Consider the following 23,973-nt stretch of genomic DNA (forward strand, 5'->3'; position numbering starts at 1 on the left):
GTTTCCAAATAACCACGGTAAGACAAAATCCCAACTTGGTTATTTTTGCTTTATTTTTGGCTTCGAAATAACCAATCTGAAAATAGGTCATTTTTAGCCATCTTCTGACAAAAAGCATTGACTATAGCCCATGGTTTTGATCGATTTTGGCCCAATTTCACACCTTTTCGAAAATAATGCATTATTTATGAGTGTCATAAAAATAGTCATTTTTGGCCATTTCGGGCAAAAAGCATGGACTATAGCCCATGGTTTTTGTTTCGTTTATTGACGAAATGTTACAAGCTACGGTTTCAGAACTAATTCTCTTCGCGAGTTATATACGAGTTGGTTCGAAATCTAAAAAATGCGAAGCAAAATAAAACGTTACTTGTGTAGAAAAATATATATAAAGTTTAAGCGATCTGACTTACCCGGTAGCTTGCTCTGAAACTCGACGAACTGAATTTAAATTAGCGTCACTTACTTATATACAAATGCGACTTAATCCGAGGCAAGCTACTCGTGCGTGCGTGCAGAAAGGAATCTATTATTAAATTCATGCTTTTCGCGCATAACGAAACACTCCCCCCCGGCCTAAATAAAGAATCTTATCTTAACCTTAATTCTTGGAAAAACACTTAATTCTAACTAAACAAGATGCATATTCAATAAATAATTCTTATCTAAAGTTCAAACTAGGTCTTTCTAGTGTCCTTCTTTTCTTCATTATTCAGTTTCTTCTACAGGAATCAGAACTACCAATTTTTGGACTGCTCTCTCTACAGTGGTGTAGTTTCTTCCTTGGTAGGTTTTCCGCGGCTCCCCTTGCTTGGGTACTTTGTACTGTACTTGCACTCGTCGAACTTTTCCATCTTGATCTGATTCAGCCTTGGATACCTTTCCAAGCTTCCAGTTTCCTCTCACCAAGTTTGAGTCTTGTATCATCACTATATCTCCAACCTTGACATCTCGTCTGGCGGTATGCCACTTCTGTCTAACGAGCAGACTTGGGAAGAAATTCTGAGTCCATTTTTTTCCAAAATGCATTCACGATACTTTGAACAAATTCGAAGCGGTATCTTGGATTGGCTGTCTCTTTAAATGGTCCACTTGGAATTCTTGAGGTCGATCTTCCTAAAAGAAGGTCATTTGGACACAAGTACTTGCCATCATCTGGTTGTGTTGGGAGTCTTCCGATCGGTCTTTCATTTACCAAATTCGCAGCTTCATAACAAACTGTCTGCAACTCTGAAAATGTCATAATGTTGTTTCCAATGGCAACTGTCAATGCTTTCTTGACCGACTTTATTAGAGCTTCTGATATACCGTTATACCATGGTGCATCAGCTGGAGTAAATTTCCATTGCATTCCTTCGGTGGCTCCAAATTCTGCTAGCTTGTCCCAGTCCCAGGATTGAGTCACGCTCTTTAGTTCTTCATTTGCAGCTACGAGCTGTGTTCCATTATCTGAGATAATTTGCTTGGGATAACCTCTCAGGGCAACAAAACGTCTTAGTACCATCAAGAACTTCTGGGCACTATAATCTGGCGAGACATCCACGTGTACCGCTCTTGACCCGAGACAATTGAAGATTACTCCATAAGCTTTTCCAGTGGATCTTTTCTTTACTTCATCGCGGATGCTAAAGGGTCCAAATAGATCGATGCCAATGGAACTCCAGGCTGGTGCAGGCTTTAACCTTTCTACTGGAAGTTTGCTCATCACTTGCTCCTCAGTCTTCTTTTCCAATTTCTTGCAGGTAACGCAGTGAAACTTTATTGACTTGGCCATCTTGTGAGCACTAATAATCCAAAATCGTGCTCTGACTTTGGCAACAGTAGTCGCGACGCCATAATGTCCTTGATTATGTACGTACGTTACATAAAGACGAGAAAAACGATGATCATAGGGTAGGAGAATGACTTCATTTTGATTGTAGCTCATTTGCATCCATTTATCTACTCGTCCGCCAACTGTTATCATACCATGATCCTTGTTGGTTGTAGGACAAAGGCGTTTTGAGCTCTTGTTGTTCATGTTCTGTTTCAGTTGTACTTGTGCGTTTCTTATCCAAAACAGTTCAGCTTTCTCGATCTCTTCAGAAGATAGAGGTTTTGTGGCATTCTTGAAACTAGGTTTGCTTTTTGGACTTGCGTCCTTTTGATACATAGCCAGTACTCTTGCTGTCACTCTCAGCAATCTGATGTAGGATGAGAATCGCTCGATGTTGATTCTTACTTCTAACGTATCTGATTGGATGTTTTGTGCCATCATAACAGGTTGAACTGTCTCTGGGAGAATTATGCTTGTGGGTTTCTGGGTTATTGGCCATTCACTTACTGGTAACTCCAAGAATTCTGGTCCCTTTTGCCAGGCACTGTCAACATCTAGTTCATCAGGTTTCTTGCCACGTGTTAACCAGTCTGCGATGTTCAGTTCTCCGTCAATCCAATACCAATCAGAGGGATTTGTCTTTTCTTGAATTTCACCTATGCGCGTGCCAGCGAACGTATTGAATCCGTATGATTCTTTCTGGACCATAGCTTGCACAATTTGCGAATCCACAAGATGGTAGAATTTCACAAAGTTGTATCTTGATTCTTTCTCTATGAAGACCTTTAGACGCTTGTTTAGAACTGCTCCACACAATTCAATTCTATCAATTGACATCTTCTTTACTGGGGTCAGGCGATTCTTCGACATGATTAGATTACTCTCAAACGTATTTTCTGGCATTTCCCATCTGGCGTAGGCACATGCACCATAAGCTTCTTGAGATCCATCGCTGAAAATGACTAGGGAAGGATCACCAACAGCATTACTTGGCTTGATACATCTGTTGAACGATATTTTCTCCATACCAAAAAGGTGCTTGAAGATTTGCAACCATTCACTTTGGAACATATCTGGAATAGGATCATCCCAATCAAGTTTTGGATCATTCAGCCATAGCCTTCTCATCTGCATCTTTGCTTTCACAGTAAACGGACCAGCAAGTCCCAGGGGATCATAGATCCCGTTAACTTGTGACAAAATCATTCTCTTTGTCAACGGCTCTGGAACTCTTTCAGGAATCTGCTTGACACTCAAATCGGGTTCTGTTCTTAACTTCTTCTTCTTCGGGGAGAAATTTAGACGCACTTTAAAGTAGAACTGGTCTTTGACGGGACTCCATACCACACCAAGAACTTTCTCTGAACTTGAATTTCTTTCGTCTTGTAAAAGCGGTTTATCGTCACCTTGATTAGATTCACGTGAGAACGTCCAATATTTGACTTGAAATCCTCCTTTCCTCAAGAGAGTCTCTATGTCTGTTGTTAGAGATTTAGCCTCTTCCTTGCTTTTGACGCTGTCAATGATGTCATCCATATAGGTATTGCTTGTGATGGTCTTTGCTGCTTGAGGATACTCTGTTGATGACATCTCTGCGGTTTTTCTCAAGGCTACAGTAGCTATTGTACCAGCGGGTTTGTCTCCAAACGATACTCTCTGAATAACGTAGGTGTCGGGTTCTCTATCCTTCTCCATATTTCTCCACAAGAATCGATGAGTGTTCTGATCTTTGATGCCAATCTTGACTGTGTGGTACATTTTCTTGATGTCTCCAGTAATTGCTGTTTCATTTTCTCTAAATCTGACGAGAACTCCAAGCAAATTATTAAGCAGGTCAGGTCCCTTGGCCCAATACTCATTCAAAACATGACCCATGTAGTTAGCGCTACTGTTAAATACTATTCGTACAGGGGTGGACTTGGAATCTGGACGAAGAACCTCGTGATGCGAAATGTAGTGGACTGGTCCTTTGTAATGTCTCATCTCTTCTGCAGTGAGCTTTCTGGCGACATTTCTGTTTATCATATCATCTATTTGCTCTTGATAGACTTTAGCATGTTCTGGATTCTTGACTAATCTTTTCTCTGTAGACATCAACAATCCCATTGCTGCTTTCCTGTTATCTGGTAATTCAGCTGGATTTCTTATCCAAGGGTAATCTGCGGTCCATGTGTTTTCTTCATTGTTGAATTTCAAGTTTTGTTCAATTAACTTCAGTTCTCGTTCTTCTTTTAGCGTATAGTCCTTCGATCCAGGAGGGCACTTTCCACATTTACAGCCGCCACAACGAGGAGTACACTCGATCCCAAGATTCTCGATCTTGTAGAAATCTTCTAAGTCTACTTTGGGCTTTACCTGACTAACATGATGAACTCCTCCAAGTACGTGTTGGCTACGCGTCTCTTTGACTTCCTTGAGAAGTGGGTGTCTACCTCCAAGACATCGTCCAAATCTGTTTTTCAGTAACATCAAATGTTCCACCTTTTGCTCTGGTTCTGAATGAAATGCAGCATACTCGTAACCAATTAGAACATCTACAGATCCTTCAGGCCTTGCTATGTCATCTCTCTTGATATCTTTGAATAAATGTACTGCTCCTTCGACGTCGATGCTATGGATGTCCGATGTGATTCTGTCTATCCCGAATGCATCTATCTCTACCACACATCTTTGCTTGTCTATCAGATGAAGTTTGTACCTTTTAGAGTCGATCGTCTCCGTCTTACCCCCAACTTTGATGATAGTCAATTGCGCGTTCTTGCTTGGCAATCTTTGTTCTTCAGCTTTGGCGTTGGTAATGAAACATAATGATGCTCCACTGTCCCACATGACATTTACGTCTCCTTTAGGTGTTGGAATTTTTTGAAAAAGTAGGAGGCAAGTTTCTTCTGCTAAGCTGTCACAGGACGTGGCACGTTTACCTTTTGGTGTCTCTTCATCTTGTGTTTTGCTGTGTTGGTTACTTACAGGTTCCTCAGTACTGTTCTGACTTTCTTCAGGATTGTGAAGTGTCTTGTGATGTCGTCTGGTACAACCACTTTCTCCACAGTTCTTTTTTCTCTTGCAGTCTCGGAACAAGTGTCCTGGCTTAAGACATGACCAGCATGCTTTTTTCGTCTTTATTAGATCTTTCTTCTCGCTGTACGGCTTAGATAAGTAAATACGACATTCATCTGTCCAGTGATCCGCGTTGTCATGTAACAAGCACTTCTGGGAAATCTTTCCATCAGAATAACGCTGTTGTCTCTCTCCTGGTTGGCGAGTATCTTGTTCTTTAGCTACTACATGATGGGCTGCTGATTTGTATGAAGTGTTGCTTGTACGTAATTCAGCTGCGTCGTATTCTATCGCTCTCTTCTGGCTTAGTAAAAACTGCAACAAACTAGGGAACTTGTTAACTCTTTCAACTTTACTGTCATCATCCGTCACCATCTTAGCCCATTCTTTTCTCACACTGGCAGGCAGTTTTTTCTCGATTATACTAACAGAACTAGTAGTTGTCATTTCGACTTCAAGGTCAAGTCTCTTAAGGTCTCTGAAGCCATCTTCCACGACATCAATAAATTCGATCAATCGCTTACTCTCTCCATCTCTTATCGGTCTTACCTTGCGTATGGTATCTATGATAGCATCAGCGATTTTCGATGGGTCACCATATTTCTCGTCTAGGCGTTTCCATATTTGGTGGATGTCATCATCCACGCTTTTAACCACGCCCAAAGGTTCTTTGCCAAGACAGGATCTTAGCGTATATGGAGCGGTTTCTGTTGATAAACTTGTCATAACTTGTTTCTGGAAATCTGCTTTAAATCTCGGATATTCTCTTAATTCTCCTTCGAATCTCGGCATCTTTATTTTTTCCAACCGTAGATTATTCATCTTTGCTGTCTCCTGAATACTTAGTTCTTCTGTCAACTTTGTTTCAACTTCCTCAGCAGCTTGACTGTACATGTTCTGTATAGCGACTATCCACGTGATTTCTAGAGTGGCACTTTCTCTGGGTAGCAGGCTGAGATACTCGTTGTTTGCTTTCTTGCAGTCGGCAAAGGCTTCATCTAATTCTTTCTTGGCTACCTTGAGGGCTGCAAGCGACGAATATTTCACAATATTTATAGCTTGTCCAAAGACTGCTTTGGCACTACTCCTTCTCACATACGCTTGATCTAACATTCGTTGAAATTTCTCTTCTTCTCTAAGAACCGCTTGCTTCTTTTCTTCTTGTTCCTTGGCTTCATTATCGGTAGACGTTTTCTTCTTCTCGTATTGATTCTGGCGTTTCATAGCGTCGCTGAACAAATCTTGCAATTCCAGAATCCATGTGTCACCGGCTTCTACCTCTTCATCAGTCAGGAATGTGGTATAAACATCGTGCTTTAACTCAACGGTCTTCCAGGTTTCAACCAATTCGTCGTAATTTCTCTTGACTATTTCTACTCCACAATCTTCGTCGATAGCCTTCTTTACTTCGTTTAATTTTCTGGTAAACTTGCCTTTAGCTGCTCCTCTTTGGTTCTTAACGTCATCGGCCATGTTCCAGTCGTCTTGGTGAGCTCGGATTTCGAATGTTTCGTTTATTGACGAAATGTTACAAGCTACGGTTTCAGAACTAATTCTCTTCGCGAGTTATATACGAGTTGGTTCGAAATCTAAAAAATGCGAAGCAAAATAAAACGTTACTTGTGTAGAAAAATATATATAAAGTTTAAGCGATCTGACTTACCCGGTAGCTTGCTCTGAAACTCGACGAACTGAATTTAAATTAGCGTCACTTACTTATATACAAATGCGACTTAATCCGAGGCAAGCTACTCGTGCGTGCGTGCAGAAAGGAATCTATTATTAAACTCATCACACGTAGATGAGCTTGGCGTTGGTGCTTGGGTGGGAGGAGCCTCGGGAATTCGGCGGAGGTCAGCGGTAACTATGGCAACCCTGTCACCTCCCACCTAGCACCGTCACACTGACTTGGCAGTGGAATACTTACCTATACTTACTTTAGTGGAGGGTGGGTGGGAAAACAAATAGCGTTGGTGTAGCGTACAAACTGCGTAAGCTAGCGTTAGCGATATGAGATAGCGCATAGCGTTAGCGAAATCGGATAGCACGTGGCGTTAGCGAAATTGGATAGCACCCGATGCAAGCTTCGTCCCCAGATACCATCTGTTCATCATTCATCTCATTGCGTGAGACATTAATTTGCTTATCAGATGGCCGCGAAGCTATAGCCTTTTGATGACAGATACTTGCGATAACAGGCAACTTAGTTCAAGTCTAACTTTGCTTAAATATTTTATTTAACCACATTTAAACTCATCACACGTAGATGAGCTTGGCGTTGGTGCTTGGGTGGGAGGAGCCTCGGGAACTCGGCGGAGGTCAGCGGTAACTATGGCAACCCTGTCACCTCCAAATGATTCTCCAAGGTGCTTGGAGAGGAGGAACAGGAAGAAGGGCCTCCCACCACAATGATCCAAGCACCAACCCAAACTAAGGTCACTCCAGGAAATTAAGCTTGAGAAAGATAGCGCGAGATCGAGGCTAAGGATTCTGTAGGTGTCCGGATATAACTTTGATAAGCGTTACTAGTCCATCTGCCAAGGGTTTGGATCATGTGATCTGGAACACCATTGCGCGCTGCAACTGTGGCGGCTCCAATCCTGAAGCTATGGCTGGAAAAATTACCAGTCACTCCCGCACCAGCGAAAATATCCCTCAGCCACGACGTCAGCAACTCTCGAGACAATGGTTGGCCATTCTTTAATAAGAATAGTGGACCTGAAGCATTTCCTCTTTTATGCAGAAAAGCGGACATTGCAGTCACCGCACACAGTGGGGAGACGCCACAACCAATGTGAACATAGCACCCTGCGCGGAAAGGATCGGTTTTGGATGCTTTGATCCATACCCGTAAGCACGATGGTCGGTCCAAATTATCAAACGACAAGTCCGAGACCTGCAGGTGAATGGTGGGGTCGAAACTGGCCAAGCTGGAGACCGTAAACTCTGCCGATCGCAGGAAACCAAAGTATGCGAGCGTACATGACGACCAAAACATGGCATGGTCAAACGAGTCAATATCCAGGGCCTTGAAAATGGTGAGCATGAGAGCGTCGGTAATCGGTAGACGCTGTGAAAACTGGGACCCTTGGGAACGTTTAATGCCCCGAAAGACTTGATGCAGCCGCGGACAATTTACCAATGGATCTGCGTGACCCTGCTCGATGTGAAGGGCCCGAACCGCTGACAGGTAGACTTTAATAGACCGATGCTGAAGCGACTGTGCCAGAAACGTTACAAAAAGGCATAAAGTTCTCTCATCTGCAGGTAAGACAGGAACTTTGCCAAGCTGATGGCAAAAATCAATAAATTTACGCTGAGCAGACGCGTAAGTGCGACGTGTGGTGGGAGCCAGGCCATTTAGGAGGAATTCCTGACACTGTTTCTTTAGAGTGGACTGGTCAAGTTGAGAAGAAGCTGATGCGGAATTGGAGTTGGGGATCGGTGTGCTGAAGGAGCCAAACGCCTGAACTCCTGCCAACGAAAACGGGATAAGGCATCAGCGATTGCATTGTGGACGCCGGGTATGTGGAGCGACGAAAAGGAAAAGTTAAAGCGCGCTGCCGCTAGCAACAGACTGCGCAACAGCCGCATCAGGTCGGGGACTTTAGAAGTCCTGCCGTTCAGCATGAACACCACAGCCTCGTTGTCGGAACGAAAGATGACATGCTTTTTGGACCACCGATGGCCCCACACATGCGCGGCTAGAACGATCGGAAAGAGTTCCTTATATGCAATAGATTGAGAACCCTGCTTCTCCAACCAGACACCGTTGAACCACGCTTGGTCCAGAAAAGCTCCATAACCAATTGCTCCTGAGGCGTCCGATACCACCTGGGTATCGCCTACGACTGGGATACCAGGATACAGCCAAAAAGAAACCCCGTGCCACGTAGAGAGGAACTGGTGCCACCAGTCTAAGTCGCGATGGAACTCGCAATTCAGACGTATAGGATGGTCTCGCTTGCGGAAACAGCCTAGCAGGTCAATCATGCGCCGTATAAACGTGCGACCAGGCCACACCACCTTCGCTGCGTGGTGGAGGTGGCCAATCAACGATTCTAGGTGATGTCTATTACACCAGCGTCGCGACCGCCAGGTAGCAATCAATAGTTTAAGGTTGCATAACTTATCTGCTGGCAAACGAGCAATTTGGTTCACTGAGTCCAATTCGATGCCTAAAACAACCAGGGTAGTATCAGGGCCTATGCATTTGTCGGGATGTAGCAGAACACCTAGAGTGCGGCATACTTGACGTGACTTAGCTAGGTTAACTGCGCAGGCGTCAGTGTTAGGAGGGCCCGCCATGATAAAATCATCAAGATAATGAACGAGATTGCTAACTTGGTAATTGTTCACCAAAATCCACTCTATCATCGAGGCTACCGCATTGAAAATAAACGGGGCTGATCGAAGACCAAAAGGTAACGCTAAGTCAACGTAATACTTTCCGCGCCACTTCATACCGAGAAGGTACCTGTCAGAAGGATGAACCGGAATATTACGGTAGGCCGATTCGACGTCGAACTTTGCCATCAGTGCTCCGGTACCAAGGATAGAGATCATCCGGATGATTTGATCAACCCTGACATACTGAAGGGTAAAAGCCTCGCGGTCGATACCATCGTTCACGCTAAGTCCCCTGGGAGATGAAAGGTCCACTATGAGCCTCCATTTTCCAGGCTGGCCACGCTTAGGTATCACCCCAAAGCTGCTGACGTGCAGGTCAGGAAGGGGAGGTTCGGAGAAGGGGCCCGCGACCCTGTTCGACCTGACCTCGTTTTGCAGATACGAATCAATCACCTGAGGGTTGTGGATAGCGGTTTCCTTGTTACTCTTGGCCGATCTTAAAGAGCTGAGTTGACTTTGGAATCCAACTTTGAAACCATATCGAATCCCACTTAAAACATAAGCCACTTCAATCTGGTCTGGGTGTGATAGCAACTCTTGGGAAAACCACTCAACACTAAGGGGCGTGACGTCAGATACCAACGGGAGGTTAAGCATAGCTGAAAGAAGATACAATACGACCGTGAAAATAATAGTGACCGGCAGATGTTCCGAACTGCTCACACGACTTAAAAAGAGATACGTGAGGCGATAAACGACGAGTAAAGCTAATTACCCTAGATAGGAACTTAGACGGGGTAAAATTACATGCACATAAACATAATATATCGAGAGTAAAGTATATGCTATGGGAGGGGGAGGACCCACTCTGGCGATAACACGGGACTCGAAAAGAACGAAAACTTAGCAAAATAAACGCGTAAGAGGGTCCCGACGTAAAGCTTGAAATGCTGTTGCGATAGCATACAAAGGGACCTACAGAGACAGCTAGAAGACGGCTTAATTGTCCTAATAACGCCGCAGCCAATCATAGAGGCCAGACTGACAGCAAAGCTAATTTCTTAAGGGCCTGGTTACGCGAAAAGATTGTATCAAGGTTTTGTAAATATAACGCGCTAAAAGGTATGACAGCATAGAGAGATAACACAAAAGTCCTAGCACGAAAGGTTTTTTTTTTTTTTTTTTTTTTTTTTTAATATATATATATATGTATATATATCATATGCAATGAAATACCAGTGACATCGTCTGCGTTTCTTATAAAGCCTAGCATGCAGAAAAGAAATAACGACGGAACGAAATGTCCCGAGACCATTGAAACGTTCCAGACAATTGACAATACACAATCTAAATGCACTTGAACTGTCTAGACAAGATTACGAGCGAAAATTATAGAGTGCTATACAAGATAGCTAAAGCTAAAGAACAAATTAAACGGAACATTTTTTTTTTTTTTTTTTTTTGTAAGAACCATAAGTATAACATAAAGTACTAGCGTGCTTGGATTAGCGGCGCTTAGACCTGTGAAGTTCCCCCGACGACTCGGCAAACGTGGATTTCCGTTTGGACTCCGAAGACTCGTCGGTCCCACTCGGGCAATCTACCAAGCGATGGCGGCCAGAACATGAAGAGCACTTGTGTGCGAAGCGGCAGCCACTATAACGCGAAGAACACTGCCCCCGATTCCAAGAACGGCATATGGTGTCGCTATTGGATGAGCCCTTGGGTTCTGCTCCTTCAGCAGCTGTAGCACTGAGAGCGCGTGGGACAGATCCCGCGGTGTGGAAACTGTAGAGCTGGCTATTGATGTGCGACCAGTCTGTGAGTTTGCTTGCTGCTGCGTGCTCACGAAAAGCCTTATCGTAAGACAGCCAAGCCCGGCCGCTAAACTGGCGATAGGTTCGCAGAATAAGCAGCTTGTAGAGCAAAAGATCTTTCCAGCGATTGGGAAAATAAGAAGTCAGCACGAGCGAGTAAATGCTGAACGCCTCGACCCACGTCATTATGTCCTCTACCTTTCGCCGCTGGCGCTTGGGCGTAGAGGTCAAAACGATGCGACCATCAAAGAAGAGTTGGGGCTCGTTTTCCGTCTCCACCAGGTTAGGAGAAATGAGATCGCTCATGTCGACGAACTTGCCACTGATGATCTGGGTAACCAGCTTTGCGGGAACGGGAGAGCAACCTGGGCCAACGATAAAAGGCTGATGCAAGACCGCCGAAACAGATGGCAATGATGGCGCCCAAACCGACGAGACGGAGCTCGGCACAGATGCTGAGAAAGCTAGCGTAGCGCTCGTGTCAGCCAATGACTGCGATGGTAGCGTAAAAGTGCTGGCGAATGAAGGTACAGGTAAAATAGACGTACCTGTAGCGTCCTGCGTAGCAGAAACCACTGCGGAGGTGGAAGAAGTTGGCAGTGCAGGCTGTGAAGAATAAGGTGGCGAGGAGGACGAGTTTCCTGACCCATTTGCAGAGGATGCCTCCAAAACCGCTTGAACAACCTCCCGGATAATCTCCTGCCGGTCTTCTGCAGAGAGTACGGCCGTAGTAGCGCATAGCGTTAGCGAAATCGGATAGCACGTGGCGTTAGCGAAATTGGATAGCACCCGATGCAAGCTTCGTCCCCAGATACCATCTGTTCATCATTCATCTCATTGCGTGAGACATTAATTTGCTTATCAGATGGCCGCGAAGCTATAGCCTTTTGATGACAGATACTTGCGATAACAGGCTACTTAGTTCAACTCTAACTTTGCTTAAATAATTTATTTAACCACATTTAAATTCATGCTTTTCGCGCATAACGAAACAGTTTTGATCGATTTTGGCCCAATTTCACACCTTTTGCAAAATAATGCATTATTTATGAAGGTTATAAAATTGGTCATTTTTGGCCATTTTCGGGCAAAAAGCATGGACTATAGCCCATGGTTTTGATCGATTTTGGCCCAATTTCACACCTTTTTGAAAATAATGCATTATTTATGAAGGTTATAAAATTGGTCATTTTTGGCCATTTTCGGGCAAAAAGCATGGACTGTAGCCCATGGTTTTGATCGATTTTGGCACAATTTCACACCTTTTTGAAAATAATGCATTATTTATGAAGGTTATAAAATTGGTCATTTTTGGCCATTTTCGGGCAAAAAGCATGGACTATAGCCCATGGTTTTGATCGATTTTGGCCCAATTTCACACCTTTTTGAAAATAATACATTATTTATGAAGGTCATAAAAATGGTCATTTTTGGCCATTTTCGGGCAAAAAGCATGGACTATAGCCCATGGTTTTGATCGATTTTAGCCCATTTTCACACCTTTTTGAAAATAATGTTTTATTTTAAAGGGTCATAAAAATGGTCATTTTTGGCCATTTTCGGGCAAAAAGCATGGACTATAGCCCATGGTTTTGATCGATTTTGGCCCAATTTCACACCTTTTCGAAAATAATGCATTATTTTAAAGGGTCATAAAAATACTCATTTTTGGCCATTTTCGGGCAAAAAGCATGGACTATAGCCCATGGTTTTGATCGATTTTGGCCCAATTTCACACCTTTTTGAAAATAATGCATTTTTTATGAAGGTTATAAAATGGGTCATTTTTGTCCATTTTCGGGCAAAAAGCATGGACTGTAGCCCATGGTTTTGATCGATTTTGGCCCAATTTCACACCTTTTTGAAAATAATGCATTATTTATGAAGGTTATAAAATTGGTCATTTTTGGCCATTTTCGGGCAAAAAGCATGGACTATAGCCCATGGTTTTGATCGATTTTGGCACAATTTCACACCTTTTTGAAAATAATGCATTATTTATGAAGGTTATAAAATTGGTCATTTTTGGCCATTTTCGGGCAAAAAGCATGGACTATAGCCCATGGTTTTGATCGATTTTGGCCCAATTTCACACCTTTTTGAAAATAATACATTATTTATGAAGGTCATAAAAATGGTCATTTTTGGCCATTTTCGGGCAAAAAGCATGGACTATAGCCCATGGTTTTGATCGATTTTAGCCCATTTTCACACCTTTTTGAAAATAATGTTTTATTTTAAAGGGTCATAAAAATGGTCATTTTTGGCCATTTTCGGGCAAAAAGCATGGACTATAGCCCATGGTTTTGATCGATTTTGGCCCAATTTCACACCTTTTCGAAAATAATGCATTATTTTAAAGGGTCATAAAAATACTCATTTTTGGCCATTTTCGGGCAAAAAGCATGGACTATAGCCCATGGTTTTGATCGATTTTGGCCCAATTTCACACCTTTTTGAAAATAATGCATTTTTTATGAAGGTTATAAAATGGGTCATTTTTGTCCATTTTCGGGCAAAAAGCATGGACTATAGCCCATGGTTTTGATCGATTTTGGCCCATTTTCACACCTTTTTGAAAATAATGCATTATTTTAAAGGGTCATAAAAATGGTCATTTTTGGCCATTTTCGGGCAAAAAGCATGGACTATAGCCCATGTGTGTTAAGTGAAAACAGAGAACTCAGAGAGAAAGTTTTATTGCTTGAAAGGGAAAACCAGAAAGTCCATGAAGACAACAGGGCCCTGTTAACCACAATACGTTTACTTAATCTTGAAAAAGAAGAGGGTTTACAAGCAAAACCAATACCTAAAATTGTTATTGATGAGGAAAACAAGCCGAATTTGCATAAACCACCAAGTATTTCCTCCAGGGAATCCTCTGCCTTAACAGAAGCCAAAAATGAAATTCCAAATGCCCCTCGAGACAAAGAAACAAAGAAAATCAAGAAGCCTAGTGCCCAAAAAGAAAAAGAGCCTAATTACCCTAAAAGACCCAAACAAAAGAATGAATCCAACAGCACAAAGAAAGACATCTTCATTGTCGGCGACTCGATGATCAAATACTTACAAGGGCACAAGATGTCGAAGACTTCAAAAGTCAAAGTTTGGACATTTCCTGGTTCTACAACTGCCGATATGAAATATCACGTCAAGCCACTTATAAATAAAAAACCAGATGAAATACTCTTACATGTTGGCACCAACAGTTTACGCTCATCCAGTTCTGCACAAGCTTGTGCTGAAGAAATTGCCGAGTTGGCCTCCCTTGTAAATAACAACTCAACAAAGGTAGCTGTCTCAAGTATCATCCAGAGAAGCGACGACGAATCGCTAAACAGAAAGGCAAAAGAAGCCAACACCATCATCAAACAGCTTTGCGAAAGGAACAACTGGAACTATATAGAACATTCCAACATCAAGCCTGACGAACATCTAAACCGGAGTGGGCTCCATCTAAATAGATCAGGAACCAAACAGTTTGCAACCAATTTTATTAATTTTTTAAAGAAGACATAGGAACTAAATGTCATGGAGCCCATAGAGAAAGGGAACAAGGGTAAGTCACGTAATTTAGACAAAATATTTGGTCGTGGTTTAACAATGGCTTCCTTAAATATTAATAGCTTAGTTGCGCACATTGATGAATTACGGGTGTTTCTCGCCGCATCTCCCGAAATTGATATCCTGGCAATCAATGAAACTAAATTAGACTCTACCATTATGGATTCTGAGTTACATATAGAGGGTTTCGATATTGTCAGAAAAGATCGATCTCAGAATGGTAGAAACGGAGGAGGCGTATGTATTTACATGAGAAACAACCTGAGTTATCAAAGACGCGAAGACTTTGATGATGGGATCGTAGAACTCATCACTATAGAAATCTTTAAGCCACGATCAAAATCATTCTTAGTTAGTACTTGGTATCGCCCTCCCAACTCACCCCTCGAGTTATTCACGACATTTGAAAAGCTCATAGATAGCATTGACAAGACAAATCTCGATTATTATTTGTTAGGTGATATAAATTGCGATCTCTTAGAACTAACGAGAACGAACCTAGCTTCATCTAATTTAATCGATATTTTGGATATCTATGGGCTTTATCAGTTAGTAAATGAGCCAACACGTGTAACGCATAACACTAAATCATTAATTGACTTATGTGTGACAAACACTCCCGACAAAATTAGTAAGTCAGGTGTGTATCATCTTGGCATCAGTGATCACTCTTTAGTATTCATGACGAGAAAAATTCATTACGAGCCGTCAAAGGCTCGCAAAATTGAGGTACGTAACTTCAGAAATTTCGATCAAGACAAATTTTTGAGTGATCTCAAACAACTGCCATGGTCAGACATTAAGTCTTACGATGATCCGAATGATATGTGGATTCACTGGAAAACCTTGCTAACCAAGTGTATTGATTCCCACCTGCCTGTTCGCCACAAGCGTGTGGGAAGGAAAAACTCACCATGGATCACAACGGAGCTAATACAGAAAATGCGGTCACGTAACCAATTGAAAAGGAAAGCAATTTCCACTGACAGTGACCTATTTTGGAAAAAATACAAAGAATCGAGAAACAGGATTAATAACGAAATTAGATTAGCGAAGAAAAAATACTTTACGGAAAATTTAGCCCTAAATAAATCTGATCCTCGGAAAACATGGCAGCTCCTTAATGATCTAAGTGCTCGAAAGGCTAGCAAATTTTCCGGCGTTTCCGAAATTAAAGTTGCCAATAAATCAGTAACCTCACCAAGTGAGATGGCCGAGATTTTCAATGAACATTTCACAAGTATAGGTCAGACTCTAGCCAACAAATTACCTCCATCTGACATTAAATTTGAATCATTTCTGAAACCTGCAACCGGTAAAACTTTCTCTATCCAACCTCCAAGTGAGCAAACTGTTTGCGACTTGTTAGGAAGTATAAAGGAAAAGAAAGCTGCAGGCTTGGATAACATACCCAACAAATTGCTAAAAATGTCCGCTTCTATAGTGGGACCATCTCTCACTGTGATTTTTCGACAATCTATTAAAATGGGCATTTTTCCTAGGGAGTGGAAAATAGCGAAAGTAACGCCTATATTTAAAAAAGGGGAGAAAACTGACCTAAACAATTATCGCCCAATCTCGGTCATTCCCACTGCTTCAAAGATATTTGAGAAGATCGTTTATGATCAACTATACGATTATTTGAATGAAAACCAGTTATTGACGGAATGCCAGTCAGGCTTTCGTTCCCTGCACAGCACTGTCACCGCGTTGCTCGAAGCAACGAACGAATGGTCAGTTAATATAGACAAGGGACTACTTAACGGAGTTATCTTCATAGACCTCCAAAAAGCCTTCGACACCATAGATCATGAAATTCTTTTGTCCAAACTATCGAATTATGGTGTAGATGAAGGCTCACTCAAGTGGTTCCGTTCTTATTTACTGACGAGGTCTCAGCTGTGCAGTGTTAACGGAAGTCTGTCTGAGCCTTGTACTGTGAGCTGCGGTGTACCACAAGGCAGTAATTTAGGCCCACTTTTATTTCTCCTGTATATTAATGACTTACCAAATTGTTTGGCGCAAGCCATAACAAGAATGTTTGCTGATGATACCAGCATCAGCTTTCATGGTAAAAATGTAGGGGACTTGGAACCAAGCATCAACACTGAACTCACTAATATACATCAGTGGTTGTTAGCAAATAAGCTAAGCTTGAATGTAGCGAAAACGGAATTTATGATTATTGGGTCCCGCCAAAAGTTGACAGCGCAATGCGATTCCACTATTAATATTGCGATTAATGGAACTAGCGTTAAACAAGTTGATCACACCAAATCTTTGGGTGTCACTATTGATAAAAACCTTAATTGGTCAGAACATGTTAACGACATTTCGAAGAAAATCTCATCAAGTATAGGGGCTCTAAAACGTGTTCGCCCATTCATTTCGACCGATAGTGCCATCCAAATCTACGAAGCCTTGATTCTACCCAAACTGGACTATTGTAGTGCAGTTTGGGATGGATTAAGTGATAAACTATGTGTTCAACTACAAAAGCGTCAAAATCGAGCGGCTAGAGTTATCACAAGATCTAACTATGACATAAGATCTAGCCATCTCCTTGACCAATTAAACTGGGATACACTTGCAATTCGTCGTAAAAAACAAAAAGCCCTACTAATGTTTAAAACGATGCAGGAACGTACACCAGTTTACTTACAAAACCTTTTCTCCGACTACCATACTAAATACAACCTTCGAAATCATGATAAAAAACTGTCAATACCTAAGCCACACACTGAATATCTAAAACGATCATTCAGTTATAGTGGGGCAAAATTGTGGAATGACCTACCATTAAATATAAAAGAGGTCATGTCAATACGAAAATTTAAAACGGAAATTGATAGTCTATACAGTAAGAAAAGTTGTAACTAAGGGCTCCACGGCAAACATGTAAAACAGTAACGAGCTTTTTATTCGTAAATCTTTACTTTTAAATATTTTTAGGCAATCGACTGATGTTTTTACCATGGTAAAATAAAGAAGCTTCCTTCCTTCCTTCCTTCCTTCCCATGGTTTTGATCGATTTTGGCCCAATTTCACACCTTTTTGAAAATAATGCATTATTTATGAAGGTTATAAAATTGGTCATTTTTGGACTTTTTCGGGCAAAAATCATGGACTATAGCCCATGGTTTTGATGGATTTTGGAACATTTTACAGCTTTTCAAGCCGAAATTGGTTATTTAGCTTCAATTTTGACTTTGAAATAACCACGGTAAGGAAAAAGACGATCGTGGTTATTTTAGCTTCATTTTTGGTTTCCAAATAACCACGGTAAGACAAAATCCCAACTTGGTTATTTTTGCTTTATTTTTGGCTTCGAAATAACCAATCTGAAAATAGGTCATTTTTAGCCATCTTCTGACAAAAAGCATTGACTATAGCCCATGGTTTTGATCGATTTTGGCCCAATTTCACACCTTTTCGAAAATAATGCATTATTTATGAAGGTTATAAAATTGGTCATTTTTGGCCATTTCGGGCAACAAGCATGGACTATAGCCCATGGTTTTGATCGATTTTGGCCCATTTTCACACCTTTTTGAAAATAATGCATTATTTATGAAGGTTATAAAATTGGTCATTTTTGGCCATTTTCGGGCAAAAAGCATGGACTATAGCCCATGGTTTTGATCGATTTTGGCCCAATTTCACACCTTTTTGAAAATAATGCATTATTTATGAAGGTTATAAAATTAGTCATTTTTGGCCATTTTCGGGCAAACAGCATGGACTATAGCCCATGGTTTTGATCGATTTTGGCACAATTTCACACCTTTTTGAAAATAATGCATTATTTATGAAGGTTATAAAATTGGTCATTTTTGGCCATTTTCGGGCAAAAAGCATGGACTATAGCCCATGGTTTTGATCGATTTTGGCCCAATTTCGCATCTTTTTGAAAATCATGCATTATTTATGAAGGTTATAAAATTGGTCATTTTTGGCCATTTTCGGGCAAAAAGCATGGACTATAGCCCATGGTTTTGATCGATTTTGGCACAATTTCACACCTTTTTGAAAATAATGCATTATTTATGAAGGTTATAAAATTGGTCATTTTTGGCCATTTTCGGGCAAAAAGCATGGACTATAGCCCATGGTTTTGATCGATTTTGGCCCAATTTCGCATCTTTTTGAAAATAATGCATTATTTATGAAGGTTATAAAATTGGTCATTTTAGGCCATTTTCGGGCAAAAAGCATGGACTATAGCCCATGGTTTTGATCGATTTTGGCCCAATTTCACACCTTTTTGAAAATAATGCATTATTAATGAGTGTCATAAAAATAGTCATTTTTGGCCATTTTCGGGCAAAAAGCATGGACTATAGCCCATGGTTTTGATCGATTTTGGCCCAATTTCACACTTTTGGGAAAAAAATGCATTATTTTAAAGGGTCATAAAAATGGTCATTTTCGGCTATTTTCAGTCAAAAAGCATGGACTATAGCCCATGGTTTTGATCGATTTTGGTCCAATTTCACACCTTTTCGAAAATAATGCATTACTTTACAGGGTGATAAAAATACTCATTTTTGGCCATTTTCGGGCAAAAAGCATGGACTATAGCCCATGGTTTTGATCGATTTTGGCCCAATTTCACACCTTTTTGAAAATAATGCATTATTTATGAGTGTCATAAAAATAGGTCATTTTTGGCCATTTTCGGGCAAAAAGCATGGACTATAGCCCATGGTTTTGATCGATTTTGGCCCAATTTCACACTTTTGGGGAAAAAATGCATTATTTTAAAAGGTCATAAAAATGGTCATTTTTGGCTATTTTCAGTCAAAAAGCATGGACTATAGCCCATGGTTTTGATCGATTTTGGTCCAATTTCACACCTTTTCGAAAATAATGCATTATTTTAAAGAGTCATAAAAATGGTCATTTTCGGCTATTTTCAGTCAAAAAGCATGGACTATAGCCCATGGTTTTGATCGATTTTGGTCCAATTTCACACCTTTTCGAAAATAATGCATTATTTTAAAGGGTCATAAAAATACTCATTTTTGGCCATTTTCGGGCAAAAAGCATGGACTATAGCCCATGGTTTTGATCGATTTTGGTCCAATTTCACACCTTTTCGAAAATAATGCATTATTTTAAAGGATCATAAAAATACTCATTTTTGGCCATTTTCGGGCAAAAAGCATGGACTATAGCCCATGGTTTTGATCGATTTTGGTCCAATTTCACACCTTTTCGAAAATAATGCCTTATTTATGAAGTTTATAAAATTGGTCATTTTTGGCCATTTTCGGGCAAAAAGCATGGACTATAGCCTATGGTTTTGATCGATTTTGGCCCAATTTCACACCTTTTTGAAAATAATGCCTTATTTATAAAGGTCATAAAAATAGGTCATTTTTGGCCATTTTCGGGCAAAAAGCATGGACTAAGCCCATGGTTTTGATCGATTTTGGCCCAATTTCACACCTTTTTGAAAATAATGCATTTTTTATCAAGGTTATAAAATGGGTCATTTTTGGCCATTTTCGGGCAAAAAGCATGGACTATAGCCTATGGTTTTGATCGATTTTGGCCCAATTTCACACCTTTTTGAAAATAATGCCTTATTTATAAAGGTCATAAAAATAGGTCATTTTTGGCCATTTTCGGGCAAAAAGCATGGACTAAGCCCATGGTTTTGATCGATTTTGGCCCAATTTCATACCTTTTTGAAAATAATGCATTATTTATGAGTGTCATAAAAATAGTCATTTTTGTTAATTTTCAGTCAAAAAGCATGGACTATAGCCCATGGTTTTGATGGATTTTGGCCCAATTTCACACCTTTTTGAAAATAATGCATTATTTATGAAGGTTATAAAATTGGTCATTTTTGGCCATTTTCGGGCAAAAAGCATGGACTATAGCCCATGGTTTTGATCGATTTTGGCCCAATTTCAAACCTTTTTGAAAATAATGCATTATTTATGAGTGTCATAAAAATAGTCATTTTTGTTAATTTTCAGTCAAAAAGCATGGACTATAGCCCATGGTTTTGATCGATTTTGGCCCAATTTCACACCTTTTTGAAAATAATGCATTATTTATGAAGGTTATAAAATTGGTCATTTTTGGCCATTTTCGGGCAAAAAGCATGGACTATAGCCCATGGTTTTGATCGATTTTGGCCCAATTTCAAACCTTTTTGAAAATAATGCATTATTTATGAAGGTTATGAAATTGGTCATTTTTGGCCATTTTCGGGCAAAAAGCATGGACTATAGCCCATGGTTTTGATCGATTTTGGAACATTTTACAGCTTTTCAAGCCGAAATTGGTTATTTAGCTTCAATTTTGACTTTGAAATAACCACGGTAAGGAAAAAGACGATCGTGATTATTTTAGCTTCATTTTTGGTTTCCAAATAACCACGGTAAGACAAAATCCCAACTTGGTTATTTTTGCTTTATTTTTGGCTTCGAAATAACCAATCTGAAAATAGGTCATTTTTAGCCATCTTCTGACAAAAAGCATTGACTATAGCCCATGGTTTTGATCGATTTTGGCCCAATTTCACACCTTTTCGAAAATAATGCATTATTTTAAAGAGTCATAAAAATGGTCATTTTCGGCTATTTTCAGTCAAAAAGCATGGACTATAGCCCATGGCTTTGATCGATTTTGGTCCAATTTCACACCTTTTCGAAAATAATGCATTATTTTAAAGGGTCATAAAAATACTCATTTTTTGCCATTTTCGGGCAAAAAGCATGGACTATAGCACATGGTTTTGATCGATTTTGGTCCAATTTCACACCTTTACGAAAATAATGCACTATTTTAAAGGGTCATAAAAATACTCATTTTTGGCCATTTTCGGGCAAAAAGCATGGACTATAGCACATGGTTTTGATCGATTTTGGTCCAATTTCACACCTTTTCGAAAATAATGCCTTCTTTATGAAGTTTATAAAATTGGTCATTTTTGGCCATTTTCGGGGAAAAAGCATGGACTATAGCCTATGGTTTTGATCGATTTTGGCAAAATTTTACACCTTTTTGAAAATAATGCCTTATTTATAAAGGTCATAAAAATAGGTCATTTTTGGCCATTTTCAGTCAAAAAGCATGGACTATAGCCCATGGTTTTGATCGATTTTGGCCCAATTTCACACCGTTTTGAAAATAATGCATTTTTTATGAAGGTCATAAGAATAGGTCATTTTTGGCCATTTTCGAGCAAAAAGCATGGACTATAGCCCATGGTTTTGATCGATTTTGGCCCAATTTCACACCTTTTTGAAAATAATGCATTATTTATGAAGGTTATAAAATTGGTCATTTTTGACCATTTTCGGGCAAAAAGCATGGACTATAGCCCATGGTTTTGATCGATTTTGGTCCAATTTCACACCTTTTTGAAAATAATGCATTATTTATGAAGGTCATAAAAATAGGTCATTTTTGGCCATTTTCGGGAAAAAAGCATGGACTATAGCCCATGGTTTTGATCGATTTTGGCCCAATTTCACACCTTTTTGAAAATAATGCATTATTTATGAAGGTTATAAAATTGGTCATTTTTGGCCATTTTCGGGCAAAAAGCATGGACTATAGCCTATGGTTTTGATCGATTTTGGTCCAATTTCACACCTTTTCGAAAATTATGCATTATTTTAAAGGGTGATAAAAATACTCATTTTTGGCCATTTTCGGGCAAAAAGCATGGACTATAGCCCATGGTTTTGATCGATTTTGGCCCAATTTCACACCTTTTTGAAAATAATGCATTATTTATGAGTGTCATAAAAATAGTCATTATTGGCCATTTTCGGGCAAAAAGCATGGACTATAGCCCATGGTTTTGATCGATTTTGGCCCAATTTCACACTTTTGGGGAAAAAATGCATTATTTTAAAGGGTCATAAAAATGGTCATTTTTGGCTATTTTCAGTCAAAAAGCATGGACTATAGCCCATGGTTTTGATCGATTTTGGTCCAATTTCACACCTTTTCGAAAATAATGCATTATTTTAAAGAGTCATAAAAATGGTCATTTTCGGCTATTTTCAGTCAAAAAGCATGGACTATAGCCCATGGTTTTGATCGATTTTGGTCCAATTTCACACCTTTTCGAAAATAATGCATTATTTTAAAGGGTCATAAAAATACTCATTTTTGGCCATTTTCGGGCAAAAAGCATGGACTATAGCGCATGGTTTTGATCGATTTTGGTCCAATTTCACACCTTTTTGAAAATAATGCCTTATTTATAAAGGTCATAAAAATAGGTCATTTTTTGCCATTTTCGGGCAAAAAGCATGGACTAAGCCCATGGTTTTGATCGATTTTGGCCCAATTTCACACCTTTTTGAAAATAATGCATTTTTTATGAAGGTCATAAGAATAGGCTATTTTTGGCCATTTTCGGGCAAAAAGCATGGACTATAGCCCATGGTTTTGATCGATTTTGGCCCGATTTAACACCTTTTCGAAAATAATGCATTATTTTAAAGGGTCATAAAAATACTCATTTTTGGCCATTTTCGGGCAAAAAGCATGGACTATAGCCCATGGTTTTGATCGATTTTGGCCCAATTTCACACCTTTTCGAAAATAATGCATTATTTTAAAGGGTCATAAAAATACTCATTTTTGGCCATTTTCGGGCAAAAAGCATGGACTATAGCCCATGGTTTTGATCGATTTTGGTCCAATTTCACACCTTTTCGAAAATAATGCCTTATTTATGAAGTTTATAAAATTGGTCATTTTTGGCCATTTTCGGGCAAAAAGCATGGACTAAGCCCATGGTTTTGATCGATTTTGGCCCAATTTCACACCTTTTTGAAAATAATGCATTATTTATGAGTGTCATAAAAATAGTCATTTTTGTTAATTTTCAGTCAAAAAGCATGGACTATAGCCCATGGTTTTGATCGATTTTGGCCCAATTTCACACCTTTTTGAAAATAATGCATTATTAATGAAGGTTATAAAATTGGTTATTTTTGGCCATTTTCGGGCAAAAAAGCATGGACTATAGCCCATGGTTTTAATCGATTTTGGCCCAATTTCAAACCTTTTTGAAAATAATGCATTATTATGAGTGTCCATAAAAATAGTCATTTTTGTTAATTTTTCAGTCAAAAAGCATGGACTATAGCCCATGGTTTTTGATCGATTTTGGCCCAATTTCAAACCTTTTTGAAAGTAATGCATTATTTATGAGTGTCATAAAAATAGTCATTTTTGTTTAATTTTCAGTCAAAAAGCATGGACTATAGCCCATGGTTTTGATCGATTTTGGCCCAATTTCACACCTTTTTGAAAATAATGCATTATTTATGAAGGTTATAAATTGGTCATTTTGGCCATTTTTCGGGCAAAAAGCATGGACTATGC

General features: G+C 39.9%; 4 protein-coding genes across 4 annotated transcripts in view; 2 read left to right on the plus strand and 2 right to left on the minus strand.

Annotated features, from left to right (window-relative positions):
• Positions 1 to 976: 976 nt before the first annotated feature.
• On the minus strand, positions 977 to 6,346 carry LOC148912229 (uncharacterized). Its single transcript, XM_089027997.1, has one exon. The coding sequence runs from the start codon at positions 6,344 to 6,346 to the stop codon at positions 977 to 979; it is 5,370 nt and encodes a 1,789-aa protein (XP_088884123.1).
• Positions 6,347 to 7,088: 742 nt separating this feature from the next.
• LOC148912230 (uncharacterized) lies at positions 7,089 to 12,002 on the minus strand. Its single transcript, XM_089027998.1, has 3 exons — positions 11,975 to 12,002; positions 11,589 to 11,858; positions 7,089 to 8,347 (listed from the first exon to the last, which is right to left on the minus strand). The coding sequence occupies exons 1-3, from the start codon at positions 12,000 to 12,002 to the stop codon at positions 7,323 to 7,325; spliced, it is 1,323 nt and encodes a 440-aa protein (XP_088884124.1). The 3' UTR covers positions 7,089 to 7,322.
• Positions 12,003 to 13,683: 1,681 nt separating this feature from the next.
• Positions 13,684 to 14,879, plus strand: LOC148912231 (uncharacterized). The gene has a single exon (XM_089027999.1). The coding sequence runs from the start codon at positions 13,684 to 13,686 to the stop codon at positions 14,557 to 14,559; it is 876 nt and encodes a 291-aa protein (XP_088884125.1). The 3' UTR covers positions 14,560 to 14,879.
• Positions 14,644 to 23,973, plus strand: part of LOC116297054 (uncharacterized) — a 30,402-nt gene continuing 21,072 nt past the window's right edge. Inside the window, exon 1 of the mRNA XM_089028000.1 lies at positions 14,644 to 16,567. Coding sequence (XP_088884126.1) covers positions 14,644 to 16,567 — 1,924 coding nt within the window. The remainder of the gene's footprint in view (positions 16,568 to 23,973) is intronic.

This window comes from Actinia tenebrosa, unplaced genomic scaffold (assembly GCF_029948245.1).
Source record: "Actinia tenebrosa isolate PJP-AT-01 unplaced genomic scaffold, QUT_ActTen_1.0 PGA_scaffold12__29_contigs__length_12842862, whole genome shotgun sequence".
NCBI classification, from domain to species: Eukaryota; Metazoa; Cnidaria; class Anthozoa; order Actiniaria; family Actiniidae; genus Actinia; species Actinia tenebrosa.

Bases quoted from the DNA above. Each gene is read 5' to 3' on its own strand.
- LOC148912231 (XM_089027999.1), top strand. From the start codon at position 13,684: ATGGACTATAGCCCATGTGTGTTAAGTGAAAACAGAGAACTCAGAGAG.
- LOC148912229 (XM_089027997.1), bottom strand. From the start codon at position 6,346: ATGGCCGATGACGTTAAGAACCAAAGAGGAGCAGCTAAAGGCAAGTTT.
- LOC148912230 (XM_089027998.1), bottom strand. From the start codon at position 12,002: ATGTGGTTAAATAAATTATTTAAGCAAA. The intron at 11,859-11,974 runs GTTAGAGTTGAA...AATGATGAACAG, and splicing joins AAATAAATTATTTAAGCAAA to ATGGTATCTGGGGACGAAGC. The intron at 8,348-11,588 runs GTACGTCTATTT...TTTCGTTGGCAG, and splicing joins TGCTACGCAGGACGCTACAG to GAGTTCAGGCGTTTGGCTCC.